Below are 19,568 nucleotides of genomic sequence, written 5' to 3' on the forward strand. Positions count from 1 at the left end.
AAGAACACAAAACTGCATTCAGTTATTTTGGATTCAACAAGAACAAGATGTACAGTAGGGTGATGCTCTGTTGGAAATTGACTGGATTGTGAAATGTTGGTGCAACAAAAATTGGTGTACCTTTAACCTAGTTAAAAGTAAAGCCCATAAAGTACAAAAAGTTTAACATTTTGCCCCAAACTTTTTTAGATTGTGTGAAATGAGAGCAGGAATGTGCTTTACTTTCATAATGCACATTCCTGGTAATGGAATGGAGTGCACAGGAGAAGTGCATCTATTCTGAGAAAAGTCAAAGCAAAGCAAAGCCAGAAGAAGGTGCTTTTAACTGCAAAAACATGCCTCACCTTCACAGCCACCAGCATCTTATCTTTGGTGGGGCTGAGGTTGTAACATTCGGCCAGAAACACCTTTCCGAAAGCTCCCTCGCCCAGCTCTCTCTTCAGAACAATGTCCCTCCGTTTAATATGCTGCACATCTGAAAGAGAAATGCAGAAAGAGAAATTACATTATTACATTTTTTTTAGTGTTTTGTATGTCAAGGTCATCAGTTCACAGTGATGCAGCAAAATGAGATTGGATTGTAAAATGGTACTGTTTTAAAGGAATAGTCAGTGTTAATTTAGTATTTATATTATTGTTCTTTTATTGTATTTCTTTATATTTTGAATTAGCATTTAAATTTTCAGTTTCATTTGAATTGCTTTTTAAAAACAGTTTTAGTCATTTTATCTGCTTTTGTTTTAGTTTATTTAGCATTATATATTGTTTTGTAATTTTAATACTTCATCTTAAACTTACTTTTCAATTAGTTGCCCATAGTATTAATATAATAAACTAAAATGAATTAAACTGAAATAAAAATTAATAAAAACTACATAGACATTAAAAGTGAAAACTAAAACGAAAACAGAAAATATCAGATTAAAAACAAATTTGAAATAGTAATAAAACTATAATAGTATCTGAGTGATATTAAAACAGCCTAAGGCAACATTTCTAATTTTCTTTTTCATCTAATATTTATATTTTCTTTTAGATTTATTTCATTTAATAAATTCTAACTGATTTTTTTAAGGGTTTAGATAACAGTATCAATACATCGTGTGGCAGAAGAATTTGAATATTTTTTGTAGATGTGGTAACTATGAATTGTTTTACAGCATGCCTTGTTTTCCACAGAAAATAGCATATTTGTTTGGAATTATGGTCACACTTTATATTAGGTGGCCTTAACTACTATGTACTTGCATCAAAAAATAAGTACAATGTACTTATTGTGGTCATATTGTATTGCAAAACACTTTTGCTGCTATTGAGGTGGGATACGGGTAAGGTTAGGAACAGGTTTGGTGGTTTGGGTAGGTTTAAGGGTGGGTTAAGGTGTAAGGGATGGGTCAACAGTGTAATTATAAAAGTTGTTTTAACAGAAATTAATTACAGATGTAACTACATATAGGTATTTTTAAAAATATAAGTACAATGTAAAAACATGTATGTACACAATAAGTGCATTGTACAAATGATTAATTTAAATGTAAGTACACAGTAGTTAAGGCCACCTAATATAAAGTGGGACCGGAATTATTTATTAATTTATTTTAATGAGTAAAAACAATAAGCACTGTCAGTGAATCTCATCAACTTCCATAATATATGAAAACACAATAATGAGAAAGGTCCAGGTATGCAATTATCCAAATAATATCATCATAAGAGACAATGTCCCTCAGGAACAGGTGGCAAAAATGAGTGCGGAAAACTGAGCCAGATGAAATATGAGTGACAGGTTATCTGTATGCGCCCGTTGTGCGTGTTGTTTACGCATATGTGTACAAGTGTAAATAAAGGCTTCAATCGTGAGTTGTTCGCATTGTGTAAAAGGTCAGTTCTCGTGCAGATGGTGTTCTAGAATTGCTGCTCACAGTCACAGCTGGATATTTTCTGCGTGTTTTTTGTCTCATCTGAGTTCTTTTTTGAAAACAAAACGAGTGTGATGCAAATGAGAGTCAATTGTAAAAGGTCTCTTTTTGCCATCTGTTGGGAACTCACCTGGGACCTGTAATGCTTTGCCATCAATGTTCATTGTCATTTCCAATTATTTGTGTGAATTTAAAGTAGCTTAAAAGCAAAAATGCTTTACCACAAAACAAGGCTAGAAAAAAAGGCTACAAAATATGACTCTACACAAACATAACAGCCTCTCTTTTCCTTTATCTAATCTTGAACTTCAAGTAAACACATCCAAACATTTCATTAATAAAGGTAAACAGTTATGTAGAAATAAGTTTTTAATTGAATCAATCAGCTGACACCACATACATCATATATCCTGTTATACTGCTGTCAAATAAAAAAAATAAAATAACCATTTGCTCTGTGTGTGTCCAAACTGCAGTGATTTGTTGTATTTCGTTAACTTGTGGTTGCTACGGTGAAGCAAAGCACAAAGACATTGTAAATTATTATTATGTTGGAGACACTTGGTCAAAGCTGCCATTCTGAGGCAAAACAGCATGTTTTCGCAATAAAAGATAATAAATAGTCCTGTACTTATCTGTTTTATTAAATCACCATGTTCTGGGTAAACAAACGTAGACTCTCAGAAAAAAGGCACAAAAGCTGTCAATGGAGCAGTACCTTTTCTAAAGGTACTAATATGTACAATTTAGGTACTAAATGTGCTTATTAGATGTTAATATGTACATTTTAAGGTACTAATATGCATCTTTTAAGATATAAAAAAGTACCATTTGAAAAGGTAGCAACCCAGTGACAGCTTTTGTACTTTTTCTGAGTGTAGATCCATGCAGAAATATGTTTGATGTGTGTGTGTGTCTGTATATATAATGCATTATAAAAGTACTCATATACTGCCTTCTAATGCACCTTGTAATAAGTGTAATGTGCTTTTATAGCCTTTAGCTGTAACCAGAGTTAATATAATATAATCATTTATAATACACACTAATTTCACAATAATTCTAATACTTATAAATGCATGTATATTGTTATACCTTTAAAGAATATGATGCATCAAAGCATATGATCAACAAGTACATCAGTCACATTCTAACTTAAAAATGTAGACGTTGTTGTTGCATTACTAGTATTCAAATGTGGTATACAATAAATGTCATTTTACAGTTATTATAGAAAAATATATATGATGCATTAAAATACTTTTATTTGATTAAACATGTTCATAAACTGTCAATAAAACAGCTTGAAGCAAGGTTATATTTAGTACGCCTTGCCATAAGGGCTCCAATAAATGTTTGTAATTACAACTATTACGAACTGTAATTATAAAACCACATTTATTGTTGCCCTTATAGAAAGAAGTTATCCTGAATTTAATCTTGCTTCAAGCTTCAAGACAGTTTGTCAATAAATTAAATATTTTATTAAAAACACTTAACTTGAAACCAGTAAGTGTTTCATAAAAGTGTACAAACTGTTAATAAAACAGCTAAAGGCAAGTATGGCACCTTGCCATAAAAGCAACAAATCTTGCTGATCAGAGACACACGAGCCCCTGACAGACGTCCAGTATCAAGTGTTACAATCATCACTTATGCTCAGAGACTCGAGCAGCAGGGCTCTAGCAGACTGAAGCAGGATCAGGTCAAGTCTGGAGCACCTTCCTGTCCCCAAAACCTCATTTATATTCACCTGTTGTTCCATTAAGTGGTCCACTGGGTTTGTCCCGTCCTCTGAGTGAACAATTACATGTGCACCTGCCGTAAGGGTCTGGGATGGGTTAACTTAACCTTCAGCTTCCCACCCAACCAGTAAAGCCCTGCTCCCCCTGCTGCCTATTTACCACAATCCGTTTGTGGAAAGACTTTGAATTAGAAAGGCACTATCCTGAGACTCACCGTCATTTATTTTTTCCTCACCCTGGCCGAACCTGTATCAGCTCCTGAAGGCTGAAATTAGGAGAGCACAGGCAGGTGTGTTTACGGCAACACACATCTATGATTAAAAATAATTCAGTTCATTCTTACTGAAGCAATCAAGAAAGGAATTCCTCCAGTTCATGCAGACCATTGATTTAAAATGCAAAACAAGCTTATTCCGAAAGCATCAATGTATCGTTACAGACTTGAACGCATATGACTGTCCACATTTACATATTCAACAATTTGGCTTGTTCTGGTGAAGGGTGAACTAGGCCAGTTTGTACAATATTCAGAACTGAATTGGATGCCTTTCGAATTACATTTAAATGAATCTATAAATTCAAATAAGTGTCATTTTCTGCTAGAAAAGGAATGTATAAATAAAAAATAAGATGCGTATTTGAATTTAAGAAAGTATAATTAAACTGAACTGAAATTCAAAGAAATGAACAAATGCAATTTTAATTTTCAACTAGACGAGGAACATATAAATAAAACACAAAATACTCCAAAATTAATCATCATGCAGAAAATGATTGTTCCCCAAAAAAATACCTATTCACAAATATGGCTGAGCAGTTGTTATCAAGCACCTGGTTTGTGTCTGTGTCCACCTTCATTGAGATGGTTTGATGAGATGGTAGTCCAATTATGAGCAGCAACAATAGATGGACTGAGAATCTTTAAAGGTGTGCACATTCAGAGCTCCATTAAACCTGGCCTGCATTAATTTACAATGCCCTTTTTCTGAGTGCATGCCTTTGTCTTCTCACTCTCAAGCCTGATAAATTCAGCTTGTCATCAAATGTTACCTTGAAACAATGCAATCGAAGTAATTGTGTCCAGAACAATGAAGGTGCACACAGGAGACATCAGCATGGACATATCTTATCTAAACGTCCCGAGCAGTTCAATGTGAACAGGACGCGAAACACGGTCACTGCTGGATACAAATATCAGCAGTCATTGTCACTAACCTGATGAAGTGGGAGAAATGAACGGATATTGCAGGAGTACGATAAAATAATTGCTTTTCTCAACTGTATCTTTAAAATGGAAAGTGACTGTTTTCATTTCTAATATATATAATTGCAGTTTGGCTCTTGCTACACATTCATGTGACTTTTCTGGAATGCATTAAGCTGTAGCTGTAAGCTAGTATGTTTTTTAATATGATTATGCAAGTGACAAATGCATATGAAAATAATAATATTAAAAAAATATTTTAGAATTTAAAATATCTATTGTCTATCTGAATATATTTTAAGATGTAATTTATTTCTGTGATGCAAAGCTGAATTTTCAGCATCATTACTCCAGTCATCAGTGTCACTTGATCCTTCAGAAATCATCCTAATACACTGATTTGGTGCTAAGTTATAAACAATGGTTCTTGTAATTATCAGTGTTGAAATGTGTTAGCAATATAAAACATAAGAAACTTCTTAAAAAATAAATAAATAAAACATTTTTATTTGTTATTTGTTTATGAATGGATCATTTATGACATTTTGTTTTATTGGAGGGACATAATCTGACAATCTGATAAATGTGCCAGACACAGCCCTGCTCAAAATCATCCATATTTGCAATGCACAGTCAGGATCGTATATTTATAGCCTTTGTACTCACCGGAGCTCATTGTACATGCTAGTGCACTCACTTCCTCTAGGAATACTGCTACCTGAATAACGATCCTCAGTCTATTGCATGTGATCCAGCCGCTGTATTTCCCATGACTTATGCCAGAAATCCCAGCGGCAAATATTTCATGATTAATAATTTAATAAATTAAAGAGCCATCTCACAAAGAGAGAGAGAGAGAGAGAATAATTTCCCTTGCTCTTCTGAAATAAATGTGCTATGTTTACATAATCGTATGTTTCGTGATCTATGTGGCAAAAAGCAAAGTATATATTCTTTTATATCTATATAATTTTATATCTACATTCTTGGATATAGGTAAAGCTAAACTCTAGTTGGTGCTAGCCAGGCTGTGTAGTTCAGACATGAACTCATCTTGGGTTGAAAAGGAAAGTAAATGCAGCACAACTCAATTGTAATTGCAGAATAGCTTGTGTGAGTCAGTCTCACACAAGGATTCCTGAAAAGTCAGCATGTCATGGCTCAAGGGACTCGAATCCGTGCAACAGCTTCCTTTCAAATACATCTACTGCAGCAGTCTATAGATAAAATGTAATCAAAGTTATATTTTTTATTTGTCAAAACTGCTGTATAAATTAAACTCTTATAGTTAAATTTCATATAAAGAAAGATTGTGACAAATTAAAATTAAAGCCATTTTCCTACTAATTACCATAATGCTTTCAGATTTTACTTTTGAGTTCCCATTAGATTCTGATTAATATACTACAGTAAAAGCATTTTTTTTTATTAATTGTAGTTTAAGTTTTGTAGTATAAAATATTACTTTGTGTAAATAAAATCTAAATATGTTTAAATATTTTAAAAAGCATTAGTTTAGATATTACAAATACAATAATGACAGCAGGGGCGTCATGCACTCATTATTTTTGAGGGGGCACGACATGGTGGTGGTGGTGGTGGTGGGGGTGTTCACTTATGCACTTATGTTTTATTTATTTTTTCCTTTTTATTCAAAATATTCCCAAACACATTAACTATATCATGAAATATATTGATTCTCACCTTTATAAATTATGATATAGTGGGCTATTGTCAAAGTAGCCTAATAATGTAATCTATAAACTATGCATAAAAACTGTTTACTTAATTAACAGATATGGGTGTCATGCCATAGCATATTTTAATATGACTGACTTTATATTCAATGTGAATTTAACATTGAAATGCAATGTGAATAAAAATATTGTAAGTTAGGCTACTAATCATAACACTTTCATTGTACAAAAAGAGAGCAAAGAACATTTAGCTACATTATCAAAGAACATTTATAATGATAGCGGAAACCGCTATCTCCGCGCTCTAAAAGCGCCTCCCGCTGGCAGAGAATGAATTTGCATATAAGCCGCCACAAATAGAATCCAAGTCTGTGGGAAACACTGTACACATACTTTGGTGTTCATTTGTACATCCAAACACTGAGCAACTGCCATGCTTCGCTCGTTTGCAAGCCATGATGTCTCTCGAGAAAAAAAATAAAATATTGCAATGACAGTCTGGAGTTCAAGCACTCTCAAAAACTCCCATTAAAATCACTGAAGCTGTTTACACTATGAAATGAATATCTTACTTACAGATTCGTACACACATTTACACTTTGTTGTTTCTGATGAGAGAATTCGCCAGAAAGAGGTATTCGGTCAGCGAGCGAGTGAAGAAAACACAACATTTTAGCGATGACTCATCTGAACGCCTCTGATTGGTCATTGCGTTCATAAGCTCAACAGAATTATGTGTGATTGGTTATCATGCGCAGTGCTGTAAAAACGCGGCTCAGCTGCCAGCCAGCGAACACAGATTTGAATTTAACAGCTGATGATATGACGCACTGAACGATTTAATCACACCGGTGTGATTGTATTAAATATAGAAAATATTAATCGGCTATTTTTTGTCTTTTGGAAGCTGCATTCAAAATCCACTTGGCTCAAAAATCTGAGGGGGCACGTGCCCCTCACTTTGAATGGGCATGACGCCTCTGAATGACAGTGTTTTACAGGGTTTCTGCAGGTAAATTTAAAGGTCCTATAACATGCTGCTTTTTGGATGCTTTTATATAGGCCTAAGTGGTCCCTAGTACTGTATCTGAAGTCTTTTTCCCGAAATTCAGCCTTAGTGAAGAATTTCAGCCACTACGAGCCAGTCCAACAATGAGCTTTCCTTAGGAAGTGCCATTCTGTGTCTGTAGCTTTAAATGCTAATGAAGAGGAGAGAGGCGGGGCAAGGTGGAGGGTGGGTGTGTGGCCTCAACCAGCTTTTCAAAATCGAAACAGTGCGGGTGTTTTATATCACTGTATTTCTGAAGGAAACCGACTGTTTTCAGAAAATTTGGGATGTCATTTTCATTTCATTTTGCATGCGATGTCTGATAAAGCAGCATTTGTGAGCGGAGCTCTGCTTTGTGTACAGCGTTACAGCGAAACCGCTATCTCCGCTCTAAAAGCGCCTCCGCTGGCAGAGAATGAATTTGCATATAAGCCGCCACAAATAGAATCCAAGTCTGTGGGAAACACTGTACACATACTTTGGTGTTCATTTGTACATCCAAACACTGAGCAACTGCCATGCTTAGCTCGTTTGCAAGCCATGATGTCTCTCGAGAAAAAATAAAATATTGCAATGACAGTCTGGAGTTCAAGCACTCTCAAAAACTCCCATTAAAATCACTGAAGCTGTTTACACTATGAAATGAATATCTTACTTACAGATTCGTACACACATTTACACTTTGTTGTTTCTGATGAGAGAATTCGCCAGAAAGAGGTATTCGGTCAGCGAGCGAGTGAAGAAAACACAACATTTTAGCGATGACTCATCTGAACGCCTCTGATTGGTCATTGCGTTCATAAGCTCAACAGAATTATGTGTGATTGGTTATCATGCGCAGTGCTGTAAAAACGCGGCTCAGCTGCCAGCCAGCGAACACAGATTTGAATTTAACAGCTGATGATATGACGCACTGAACGATTTAATCACACGGTGTGATTGTATTAAATATAGAAAATATTAATCGGCTATTTTTTGTCTTTTGGAAGCTGCATTCAAAATCCACTTGGCTCAAAAATCTGAGGGGGCACGTGCCCCTCACTTTGAATGGGCATGACGCCTCTGAATGACAGTGTTTTACAGGGTTTCTGCAGGTAAATTTAAAGGTCCTATAACATGCTGCTTTTTGGATGCTTTTATATAGGCCTAAGTGGTCCCTAGTACTGTATCTGAAGTCTTTTTCCCGAAATTCAGCCTTAGTGAAGAATTTCAGCCACTACGAGCCAGTCCAACAATGAGCTTTCCTTAGGAAGTGCCATTCTGTGTCTGTAGCTTTAAATGCTAATGAAGAGGAGAGAGGCGGGGCAAGGTGGAGGGTGGGTGTGTGGCCTCAACCAGCTTTTCAAAATCGAAACAGTGCGGGTGTTTTTATATCACTGTATTTCTGAAGGAAACCGACTGTTTTCAGAAAATTTGGGATGTCATTTTCATTTCATTTTGCATGCGATGTCTGATAAAGCAGCATTTGTGAGCGGAGCTCTGCTTTGTGTACAGCGTTACAGCGGAAACCGCTATCTCCGCGCTCTAAAAGCGCCTCCCGCTGGCAGAGAATGAATTTGCATATAAGCCGCCACAAATAGAATCCAAGTCTGTGGGAAACACTGTACACATACTTTGGTGTTCATTTGTACATCCAAACACTGAGCAACTGCCATGCTTCGCTCGTTTGCAAGCCATGATGTCTCTCGAGAAAAAAAATAAAATATTGCACTCGCCTCACACGGTAGTACCTCATTTTCTCATGGGCGGGCAAAGCAGAGAAAGGGGAGGTAACCTTTCCCTGTATGACGACATTAAGGGAAGATTCCAGATTGGGCCATCTGCGCTTTCATTTTCTCAAAGGAGAAGCAGGATACCCAGGATTACACCTATCGCCATTTCTAGCCACTGGGGGACCATAGGCAGGCTAGGGGAACTCATATTAAATGTTAAAAACCTCATAAAGTGAAATTTTCATGCCATGGGACCTTAAATTTAAGATTTTTTCAAAGGCCTTTTAAGACCAAGTAAAGAAAGTTTAAGGAATAAATTGAAGGGAACACAATATGTTTTCTAAATGTAAATGTCTAGGGAGCACAATATGTTGTATTAGCAATACTTAGCACTTTAAAATACAATCTCCATTAGTCATTCATTTCACTCAATTCATTTTACAACAAAAGCTTTTTTGTCTTGTTTTCCAATGTAAATTTCTAAATATTCTTAAATCAAGATACATTTTCTGTAGATGCAAAATTACATGCAAAATGACACATGAAGTCTTGTTGCAAATATCTGTCATATGGAATCTGCTTAATTTGACTGACAGATCTCCTCTTGTTTTAAGAATAAACTTAATTTGGTTTCATTTCTCAGAAAACAAATTCATACACTGTAAAAAGTGATAAGTTGACTTAACTTAAAAAAAATTGAGGAAACCCGTTGCCATAACATTTTTAAATAAATGATAATTTAAAAAATAAGTTAATTGAATTGTCAAGTTCACTTAACTTTTTTTTTTTTTTTAATTATTATGTACTTAATAATTTTAAGGCAACGGGTTTCCTAATTTTTTAATTAAGTCAACTTTCACTTTTTACAGTGTATCGTCTTTTTCCTTCAAAAGTAAATGCAATGTAAATAAAACAATTTTTTTACGATTATTTAGATATTTGAATTGAGAAAAAAAAACTGAGGAAGATATATATATATATATATATATATATATATATATATATATATATATATATATTTTTTTTTTTTTTAATTTATTTATTTTTTTTTTGCAGTGTATGCAAAATTGAATGCTATGATTCCATGGATTTAAGGACTTTTTAGGACCAGCAGAAATCCTGTTATAATGATAATGGTAAATATCACAATGAAAAATTCACAATCACAGTCTATTGTATTCTTTATGGATTTGGATTGTGATTAGATTTCTAAAAATGTCAACTGTTAACTGGGTGAAACCCACAACCCACACTCCTCGCTCTATTAGTTTATGTTCTATCTATAAAAAAATCATGAGCTGAAGCTTGGACCATTTTTATAAGGTGTATCTTTATATAAATGATTCAGCTTACTACAGCTTGCTCATAAAGTGCTTTCTAGTAGCCCAGAGCCCGAGAAGTAAAAATATACCCTCTCTTAAGCAGCTAACTGTCATTTAAATATCACACACTCATCAGATGTGGGCACGCCATGATGGTTATGTATCTACAGCCATAAAGATTTTATGCCATCCATTATGCATAAAGAGTTAATTTATTCATGAGGGCAAAATGTGATTGTCCTCTGCCTTTGGATTCCTTTTCATAGCCAGCAGTTCACCCTGTGAATAGACCACTGTTTTGTGCTTGGAATATAAATAGACTGTGTGTTGATGTGTGCAAGTCTGTGTCTCCATACATACCATACTATGTGCTATAAATCAATCAGTGCCCCTTTTAGCCTCTAAAACTGGCTAACTTATGTAAAGTCACAAGTATATTTGTTCCAATTAATTACATTAAAGGTCTAAACTAAGACACCATTTGCTCCAGAAAAGTCATTTGGAAAGCTTCAGTCACAACGGACCCCAAAAATAGCAAATAAATATATAAATGAACTTATAAATCTTAGCAGGAGCTCTGCATTTACATTCCTGGGCATTTATACAAACAATGGAGTTGGCATTTGTTTCCATGCACTCTGCAATAAGTACAAGCTACGGGTATCCAAAAGTCATCTATTTTTAACACTATTGTGCTTATTCACACATCTTCATGGTGACCCATATACTGTGATATATGATGAGGTTATACTGTAGGCTAGTTAAAAGGTCTAGAGTAGTGACCACAGAGGTTATTTCCATCACCATTTAAAAATATTCTTTCTGAAATATGTGATATGTGTCCATGAAGAAGCATTTAAATTTTTTTTAATGTGTAAAATTCATGCAGCTTCCCTTAGAAGCACTGCCTAGAATCGCTAAAGTTAAATTCAATGGCATTCATAAACATTTTACTGCCATTAACATAAGTATTCCTGAGTGAAACAGTATAATCACCAAAAACGGTGGTGCATTATGTTTATTACAATTAAAAAATGTTCTACTATTTTAAAATGTAAATTTAAATGAATTTTCAGCAGCATAACTCCAGTCTTCAGTGTCACGTGATCCTTCAGAATTCATTCTAATATGCCGATTTAGTGCTGTAGAAACATTTCATATCAATGTTGAAAACAGTTGTGCAGCTTAATAGTGGAAACTGATACATTTGAACAGAAAATTCAAAAGAACAGCATTTATTTGAAATATAAATCTTGTGTCAGGAGTGAATTCCAGGTTTGTGCGTGTACGGAACAAAACTCACTTTTGAAGTTGCGATGATTGACACCGAAGTAACCATAGCAACATTTTGGCATCTTATTTTTGGTAATATTACAGTGACCAAAGACTCATTATGCTGAGAGATTTTAATTAAACCGTCGTTGACAGAGCCGTCATGTTTTGTTTATGTTTGGAAGGTTGCTTGGCAGAGTGCGCTCTTGAAGGGTTGCCATGTCCACTTATTATAAGCAACACTTTTTAAGCCTCTTTGGGTTTGTTGTTGGGGCTCAGCTCATAAAACATTTCAGTTTATGGAGTTAATAAAGTAGGCAGGCCCAGGTCACAATATTTTGGTATGTGGCTTATTTCCAAGATAACACATTTGGATTTAAGTTTAGTATGGCCTTGTTCTTATTTGCTATTTTTTATAGCAAGATCTGGTTCCACTAATGAGTCACAATGTACCTGGTTCACTGTGATTTCTTGCACCGTGCATGCAGAAAAGAGACACATCATTAACATGTTCAGTTCGGTCCAGTACAAACTACATAGAATTTCTATGGGTCAAATTAGGGTCAATTTTTTGAGCCAACCCCAATGAAATGAATCACAACATCAAATACTGAGACGTGTACTCACAAGTGGTCGGCTTGTTGCAGTTGTGTCCATGTCGAAAGTACTGTGGGTTCTCAATGACAGGAATGCGACTCATGCCGATTACGACAGCGTCAGGTCCCGCGTCGAGAGAGCAGGGTGTGACGATACCATGGTTGACATGATGAAGAGGGCTTGCAGAGTCTTCCTCACCGCTGATGACTGCCACTGGGCCTGTAGAGCAAGCACAAAGTAATGATAAACCTACACCAGATTGAATGTTATTTTGAAGCATTGAAAAACAAAGATGGCTTTGATCCAAATCAAACACTGATTACCATCTTTGTAAAGAGCCAAAGGAGACATTTGATTTTAAACACCAGCTAAACGGGATGACTTAACAACCGTCGGCTCATTTCACAACATTAAACCTTCACAAGACTACAAAGACGTCAAAAACTCTTTCATCAAGTTTACTTATTTATTCATTGTGAAGTTGACAGTGGTTTAAAATCATCTAAATTTGCCACCTGAGGGAAAGACATTGAGCTGAATTGGGGAATTGGAAAGGAAGGAGGGTGTTACTGCTGGTAAACATATAATTTTCAACAAGCCCACCTCAAATCAGGACTCTTCAAAACAGTCATTTGTTCACAAGCACACTCAGAGGACCGGTTTAAACATGGCCAACCAAACAAATGATCAACACAGAGTGACAGAAGTACTGAATGCTGTTTCTCTGTCTCCTCAAATGTCTAAAATCTGTTTGCAACGCTTCAGACTTGGACAGATATCTGTAAATCCACCTAATGAGCATTATATCACTGAATTCATTCCAAGCTGAGCTCTTGTCGGTTAATGTTTGATGTGAAATTCTGTTATCCTAATGTGAAAATGATTCCCGTTTGTCTGAATAGCCAGATTTTCTAATGAAAATCTCTATAGCTCTGTTCCAAAACCTAGTGAGCTGCCTTGCTGGTTCCATCGTCCTGATGCCAGTAGGTTTTTCAAATAGGTTTTTTGTTAAATGTCTGAAATAAGATCATGGTATTTTCATTTAAGTTTTATGAATATATCAGTAATACCCCACTCGTGATTTAAGCTTTTACGTTTCTTATAAAAAGGTGGCAAGTGATTAAATTGAGCTACAGAGCTGGTTGAGGACAGGTAAATGCATATAACTCTGCTCTTACAGCCTTGTTATGTTTATAATCGAGCTCTTGCGAATTATGTCAAGTCAAACTTCGTAAATTGTTGATTTTAACTGAAGATTGAAAAAGTTGAGAGCTTGGTAGTGGTGACACTGAAGTCATTTATCTGCTGTAGTTTATAGAATTCTACTTCTAGCGATTGTAATTACGCTCCAAATTAAAATAAGTATCAAAAAGTCTGTGAAGATTAAACAGCAGCTGTGGTTACCATAAAATATATGCTAGCAACATTTAAGGTAGATGTAACTAAAATGGACAGTAAAGAAGAATTAACTGTTATAACTTTAATATGCAGTACCAAGCTATCGAAGTACTTATATCTGTTTTGTACCTTTGTAATACACTGACAAACACCAAAAATGGGTGGTGATGAGAAAGTCACGTGATGAATCAAAGCTCATCACAAGTTACTGTTCCACAAGCTGAAGTATAGTAAATAAATACTAATATATAAGAAGTGCACAGTGTCATTCACACAAATACTAAACTAAATATTGAGGACAGCTAAACACTAAAATTTAAATTAAATGATTGTTTATTGCATTAAAACCCTAATGTACACAAGTGATCAAAAAACAAAGCAGCACAGTTGTTTCAACGAAAAACATAAAATGTGAAGTGTCCCACAGGAAATTTACAGTTTTCACTATACACAATAAATAGTTCTTTTTCACTTCCAAAAATTGTAAATTGAACAGTATTTTACTGTAGAATTACATTAAATGTAAGGTTTAGAGTGAGGCTTCCGGGTTGTCATTCTTGCAGCTCTCTATGCACACACATAAGAAATACTGGGTAAAATAGTCACTTTTTAATAAGATTGAAATACATATTTATATTACATATTTATCTCCACAAGACATCTTGGACTAATTTTCACGTAGCTAGTCAAGATCCATTTTGGTTTTGCCCTCTCCATGAAGGATACACATCATGCAAATTGGCCAAATGAAGAAATCTTCAAATGCCTCTTAAGTCTTTGTGACCAAGATGCTTTCCAAATGCTGTCTTGGTAGGTGAGTTTGTCAAATCCAGTGAATTTCGAAAGCTAACATCAGAAATAATACTTTTTCGTTGAATCAATAAATCTCACCAACTCTTGTGTCAGTAGCAGTTGAAGAAACCTGAAAAGATTTTTTTTTCTCACCTTGACTGTCTCAGGGTTATGGAGCATTGCCCAGACTTGTAGGTGTAACCCCCGCAAATACAACCCTAGGTGCAAGGTGTGTGAAGTCTTGCCATAACAGCAGAGCCACAGGCAAGACTCAAAGTGACATGCACAAGTGACATGGCTTGCTTATTCCTGTTGAATTTATTAGGCTTTGAATGAGGCATAAGGTTTTAGCTTTAGTCCCTATGTTTTTAAATTGCATGTTTGACCACAACTGTTTCTTATGTGTATTCTGTACAAGAGCATCTACTATATGTTTTAAATGTAAAGATTAAAGATTTAAATGTCAGATCGATAAATGTTTGCAGTCTTCTGCAGTTCTCTGAACTGGTGAAACCTCTACTCAGTAGCTCATATGATGACAGAACACGTAGGTAAAGGTAAACACACCTCATGAACAGAACCACACGTCTTTTGAGTTTGACATTTAGGGTCCTAGTGAGAAATGATGCTTGTTGGCACAAAGTAAATCTGAGAGTTCAATATTAAACATCTGAGTGTAACTCTTGGTGTTCCCAGTCAAATCTCACTCTGGGGGATACAGACCACCGTTATTGATGGTCCTTCACAAAGCAGGCTATAGGAAATTTATGACTCCTCCATTGAGCCGATCATTTATTTTGTTTACGATTGTATAAAAAGCTCTGTGAGAAAAGCTGGAGCATATTTTATTCTACAAGAATGCTCAACCTACCAAATGCTTATTTTGTCTTGAGCCACTGACGTTAGGCTGTATCTCACAAAATGCCAAGGTCATTTTGCCCTGAAAAATTAATAAATGTATTTAAATATTTATTTATTGAATTAAGAAAATTATATTTTGTGACACAATTTTCATTACAATTTAACACATTTACCATAAACGTATTCCCATTAGATCTGGATGTTTTATTTATTTATTTGCTTGCTTATTTTTAATTTAATTAATTTTTTAGTTTTTAATTGTTTCATTTATTTAAACATATTCTCATTAGTTCTGGATGAGAGTATTTATTTATTTATTACAATTATTCTATGAGGTAACTGATCAGATTCTCATTACTACTCAGCATGAAATTAGCATAAATTTAATAAAACCAGTATAAAAATACTTCCATGAATACTACATATACTATACATGAATAATACATACATTTTTATAGTAATGATTGAATGTTAATGGGAATATGCAATTGAATAATACAGTAAGAAAATGTGCTTATTTGTCATAAAAATATTAACGGCACTAAAAAAAAAATATAAGGCTTAATTTCTTCAAAAGCAAATTATAATTTTTCTTTGATTTTGATTTTAAATATGACCCAGATGTTTTTGTAACAGTTAGATACCTATATTTATCAAAACGGAATGAATCGTTTCTTACGCAAAATAAAAATAAATAAATAAGATAAAATAAAATAAAATTTTAATAAATCAACCAATAAATAAATAAATAATCAATAAATAAATAATCAATCAATTAAAAAACATTCTCGGACAATATGTTACAAGGGTAAACAAAAATAACCGTGAACTTAATAGCCAAGAACATTCTGCGACTGTATTGAATTGACTAAAAACAGAACTGTAGTGGACCTTTGGACAACTGGACAAGAAAAACTACAACTCAACATGTGTAATTCACAATTTTACCAAGGCTCCATATACATTAGAACAGCAAAGCAAGCACAATACAAGCGTTGGCCCAGCTTTAGTCTACACTAGCACACAATCTCCTGAACTGAAGTGCAATGAAAAAATAAAGAGCTGCTTTCATCAGTCACACTCCAGCCATTTAAACAGAGGGAGGTGTGATCAAAATTGATAACGTTGCATCATCCTGGGCAGTCGGTGGTGGGCCACGATTGAGCAGGGGCCATTAAATATTTACCTTTTATTACAGAGTCGCAGGGAGCGCACAGAAACATGTGATCATTCAGATACTGACAGTAAGACTGCTATCGATCAGGCTACTGCACGGCCCCATGACTTCACTGATCCAACAGTGCAAAGAAAACTCTGTTCAACGAGCCACATTCAAAACCCACAGTGGCAGGCCCAGATGCACACAAAATAGATTTGGACTGTTTAAAGTGCTAGTGCAGCACTTCATACTGCACTCAAATGAGAGGACGCTACAGGCTGCATGTAGACTAAATGTTGCAAACATACTCATTCCAGTTGCTGCAAATGATCTAACAACACAAACTATTTAAGGTTGTATAGATATCTATGGTAACTTGTTTCTGCCACAGAATACAAATAATTTTTTTAAAAAAAAGTAATTTTGCCATTCTGAGAAAAAATAAAGTTACAATTGTGAGAGATACTCAGAATTCAATTTTTATTTATTTATTTTTTATTTTAATTCCGAATTGTACATCTCACTTTTTTAAAGGTAATTGTGACTTTTTATCTCACAGTTCTCACTTTTTTTCTCACAATTGTGAGCTTAATTATATTTCTGGCGATTGTGAGCTTGATTTTATATCTCACAATTCTTACTTTTTATTTTTTATTTTTTCCACCTCAGAATTGTGAGTTTACATCTTACATTTCTGACTCTTTTATTTTTCTCTGAATGTTGAGTTTATATTTCTTAAATTGCAGCTTTTTGTCTCACAGTTCTGACTTTTTTTCCTCACAATTGTGACCCTGGACCACAAAACCAGTCTTAAGTGTCAATTTTTCGAAATTGATATTCATACAACATCTGAAAGCTGAATAAATAAGCTTTCCTTTGATGTATGGTTTGTTAGGATCGGACAATATTTGGTCGAGATACAACTATTTGAAAATCTGGAATCTGAGGGTGCAAAAAAATCTAAATATTGAGAAAATCGCTTTTAAAGTTTTCCAAGTGAATTCTTAGCAATGCATATTACTAATCAAAAATGACGTTTTGATATATTTACAGTAGTAAATTTACAAAATATCTTCATGGAATATGATCTTTACTTAATATATAATAATTTTTGGCATAAAATAAAAATCTATCATTTTGACCCATACAGTGTATTTTTGGCTATTGCTACAAATATACCCCAGCGACTTAAGACTGGTTTTGTGGTCCAGGCTCACAATTGTGAGCTTATTTATATTTCTGGCAATTGTGAGTTTTAATTTAATTTTAAGACTTTTTTTCTCTGAATTAAGTGAGTTCATATCTTAAAATTCTGACTTTTTTCTCAGGATTTTAAGTTTATATCTCACAATTCTGACTATATCTTGTTATTCTGTTTTTCCCCCTCAGAATTGCGAGTTTATATCTTACATTTCTTACTCTTTTTTTTTTTTTTTTCTCTGAATTTTGAGAATCTCACAATTCTGACTTTATATGTTGTAATTCTGGCTTTTTTCCCCTCTGAATTCTATCATCCATCTCACATAAAAAGTATGCATTGAGATATAAAGGAAAAAGTCAGAATTGTGAGATAAAAAGCCACAAATAACATTTTTATTTAATTTCATTTAATTTCATTTTTTCCCATGGTGGAAACATGCTTCCATATCTGTTGTGTAAATTATGTTTTTTTTTTTTCATTATAGTGAAAGTGAAAAGTGAAGTGATGTGTGGCCAAATATGGTGTCCCATACTCAGAATTTGTGCTCTGCATTTAACCCATCCAAGTGCACACACACAGCAGTGAACACACACCCGGTGCAGTGGGCAGCCAATGCTGCGGCGCCCGGGGAGCATTTGGGGGTTCGGTGCCTTGCTGAAGGGTCTTACAACCGTGACCTTCGGGTTACAAATCCGACTCTCTATCCATTAGGCCACGACTTGACATATACCACTGATTTAGTGACATGACATTGACTATCTCAATAACACACAGTACTATTACACTGGCCTACAAATACAAAACATAGTAACCAGGGCCTTATTGATTCATTATTTAATTAAATAAATAAATAAAAATAAGTCAATAAACCAAAATAGTTTTTATTTCTGAAATATAATTTTGATGCCACTTGCTAAATTAAACATGGTTATGTTATAAATGTAGTATACTACTGTTTGAAACATACATGTGCAACATGCATTCTGTTTCACATACTATTTTTACCAAATAGAAAGCATTATACAGTGTATACTGTGCAGTATATGAACTGCATTCTAAACATAACCATACCTTTTGTTAATGGTTAAGACTTATCGATAATCAATCCCGGTTTTATGGGTTGCATTAACTTGAGTGTGCGGTTTATTGTTGGCTATTATGGTAATCAATGTACTTCTATGAGAAACTGACTGTCGACAGAACCTGGCAATAAAACAAAGCCTTTTTTTATTTTAACCAATCCCATACAGGTTGTTCAATTAGTCAAGAACACAATCACCAGTCAATAATGAAGTCAAAAGAGCCAATAACTGATTACAACAAGGGTTTACAGCAAATACATTATCCTAAATGAACATTTTGACATCCCTACCAATGGTTGGTAAAATGTATTTTGTTAAAAATTAAATAAATATAACAAGTAAACAAAATATCAGTATTTTGCTTCTGTATTTTATTTTTAAAGATATTATATTATAAAGATATATATGACAGTGTAATTATTTAACCAATTTCTGTTTGCATTTAGGTGATGAAAAGTGATGTGCAAGTTTCCATCTATTACAAAAAACACAAAGTCCCAAAATAGATATTTCATTCCTCGTATACTAATTTTGTGGGAATATTCAAGAGAATATTCTT

General features: G+C 34.4%; 1 protein-coding gene across 5 annotated transcripts in view; it reads right to left on the reverse strand.

The window, feature by feature from the left end:
- ntrk3b (neurotrophic tyrosine kinase, receptor, type 3b) overlaps positions 1-19,568 on the reverse strand; it is a 139,543-nt gene that overhangs the window by 14,231 nt on the left and 105,744 nt on the right. For all 5 annotated transcript variants that reach the window (XR_009272039.1, XM_058782029.1, XM_058782028.1 and 2 more), the window contains 2 exons: positions 12,547-12,735; positions 345-475 (listed from right to left, as the gene is read on the reverse strand). Coding sequence is in view for 4 of the 5 variants with exons in the window: in XM_058782029.1 (XP_058638012.1) it covers positions 345-475; positions 12,547-12,735 (320 nt within the window). In the remaining variant the exon portion in view is untranslated. The remainder of the gene's footprint in view (positions 1-344; positions 476-12,546; positions 12,736-19,568) is intronic.

The sequence above is a fragment of the Onychostoma macrolepis genome, chromosome 07 (genome assembly GCF_012432095.1).
Source record: "Onychostoma macrolepis isolate SWU-2019 chromosome 07, ASM1243209v1, whole genome shotgun sequence".
NCBI classification, from domain to species: Eukaryota; Metazoa; Chordata; class Actinopteri; order Cypriniformes; family Cyprinidae; genus Onychostoma; species Onychostoma macrolepis.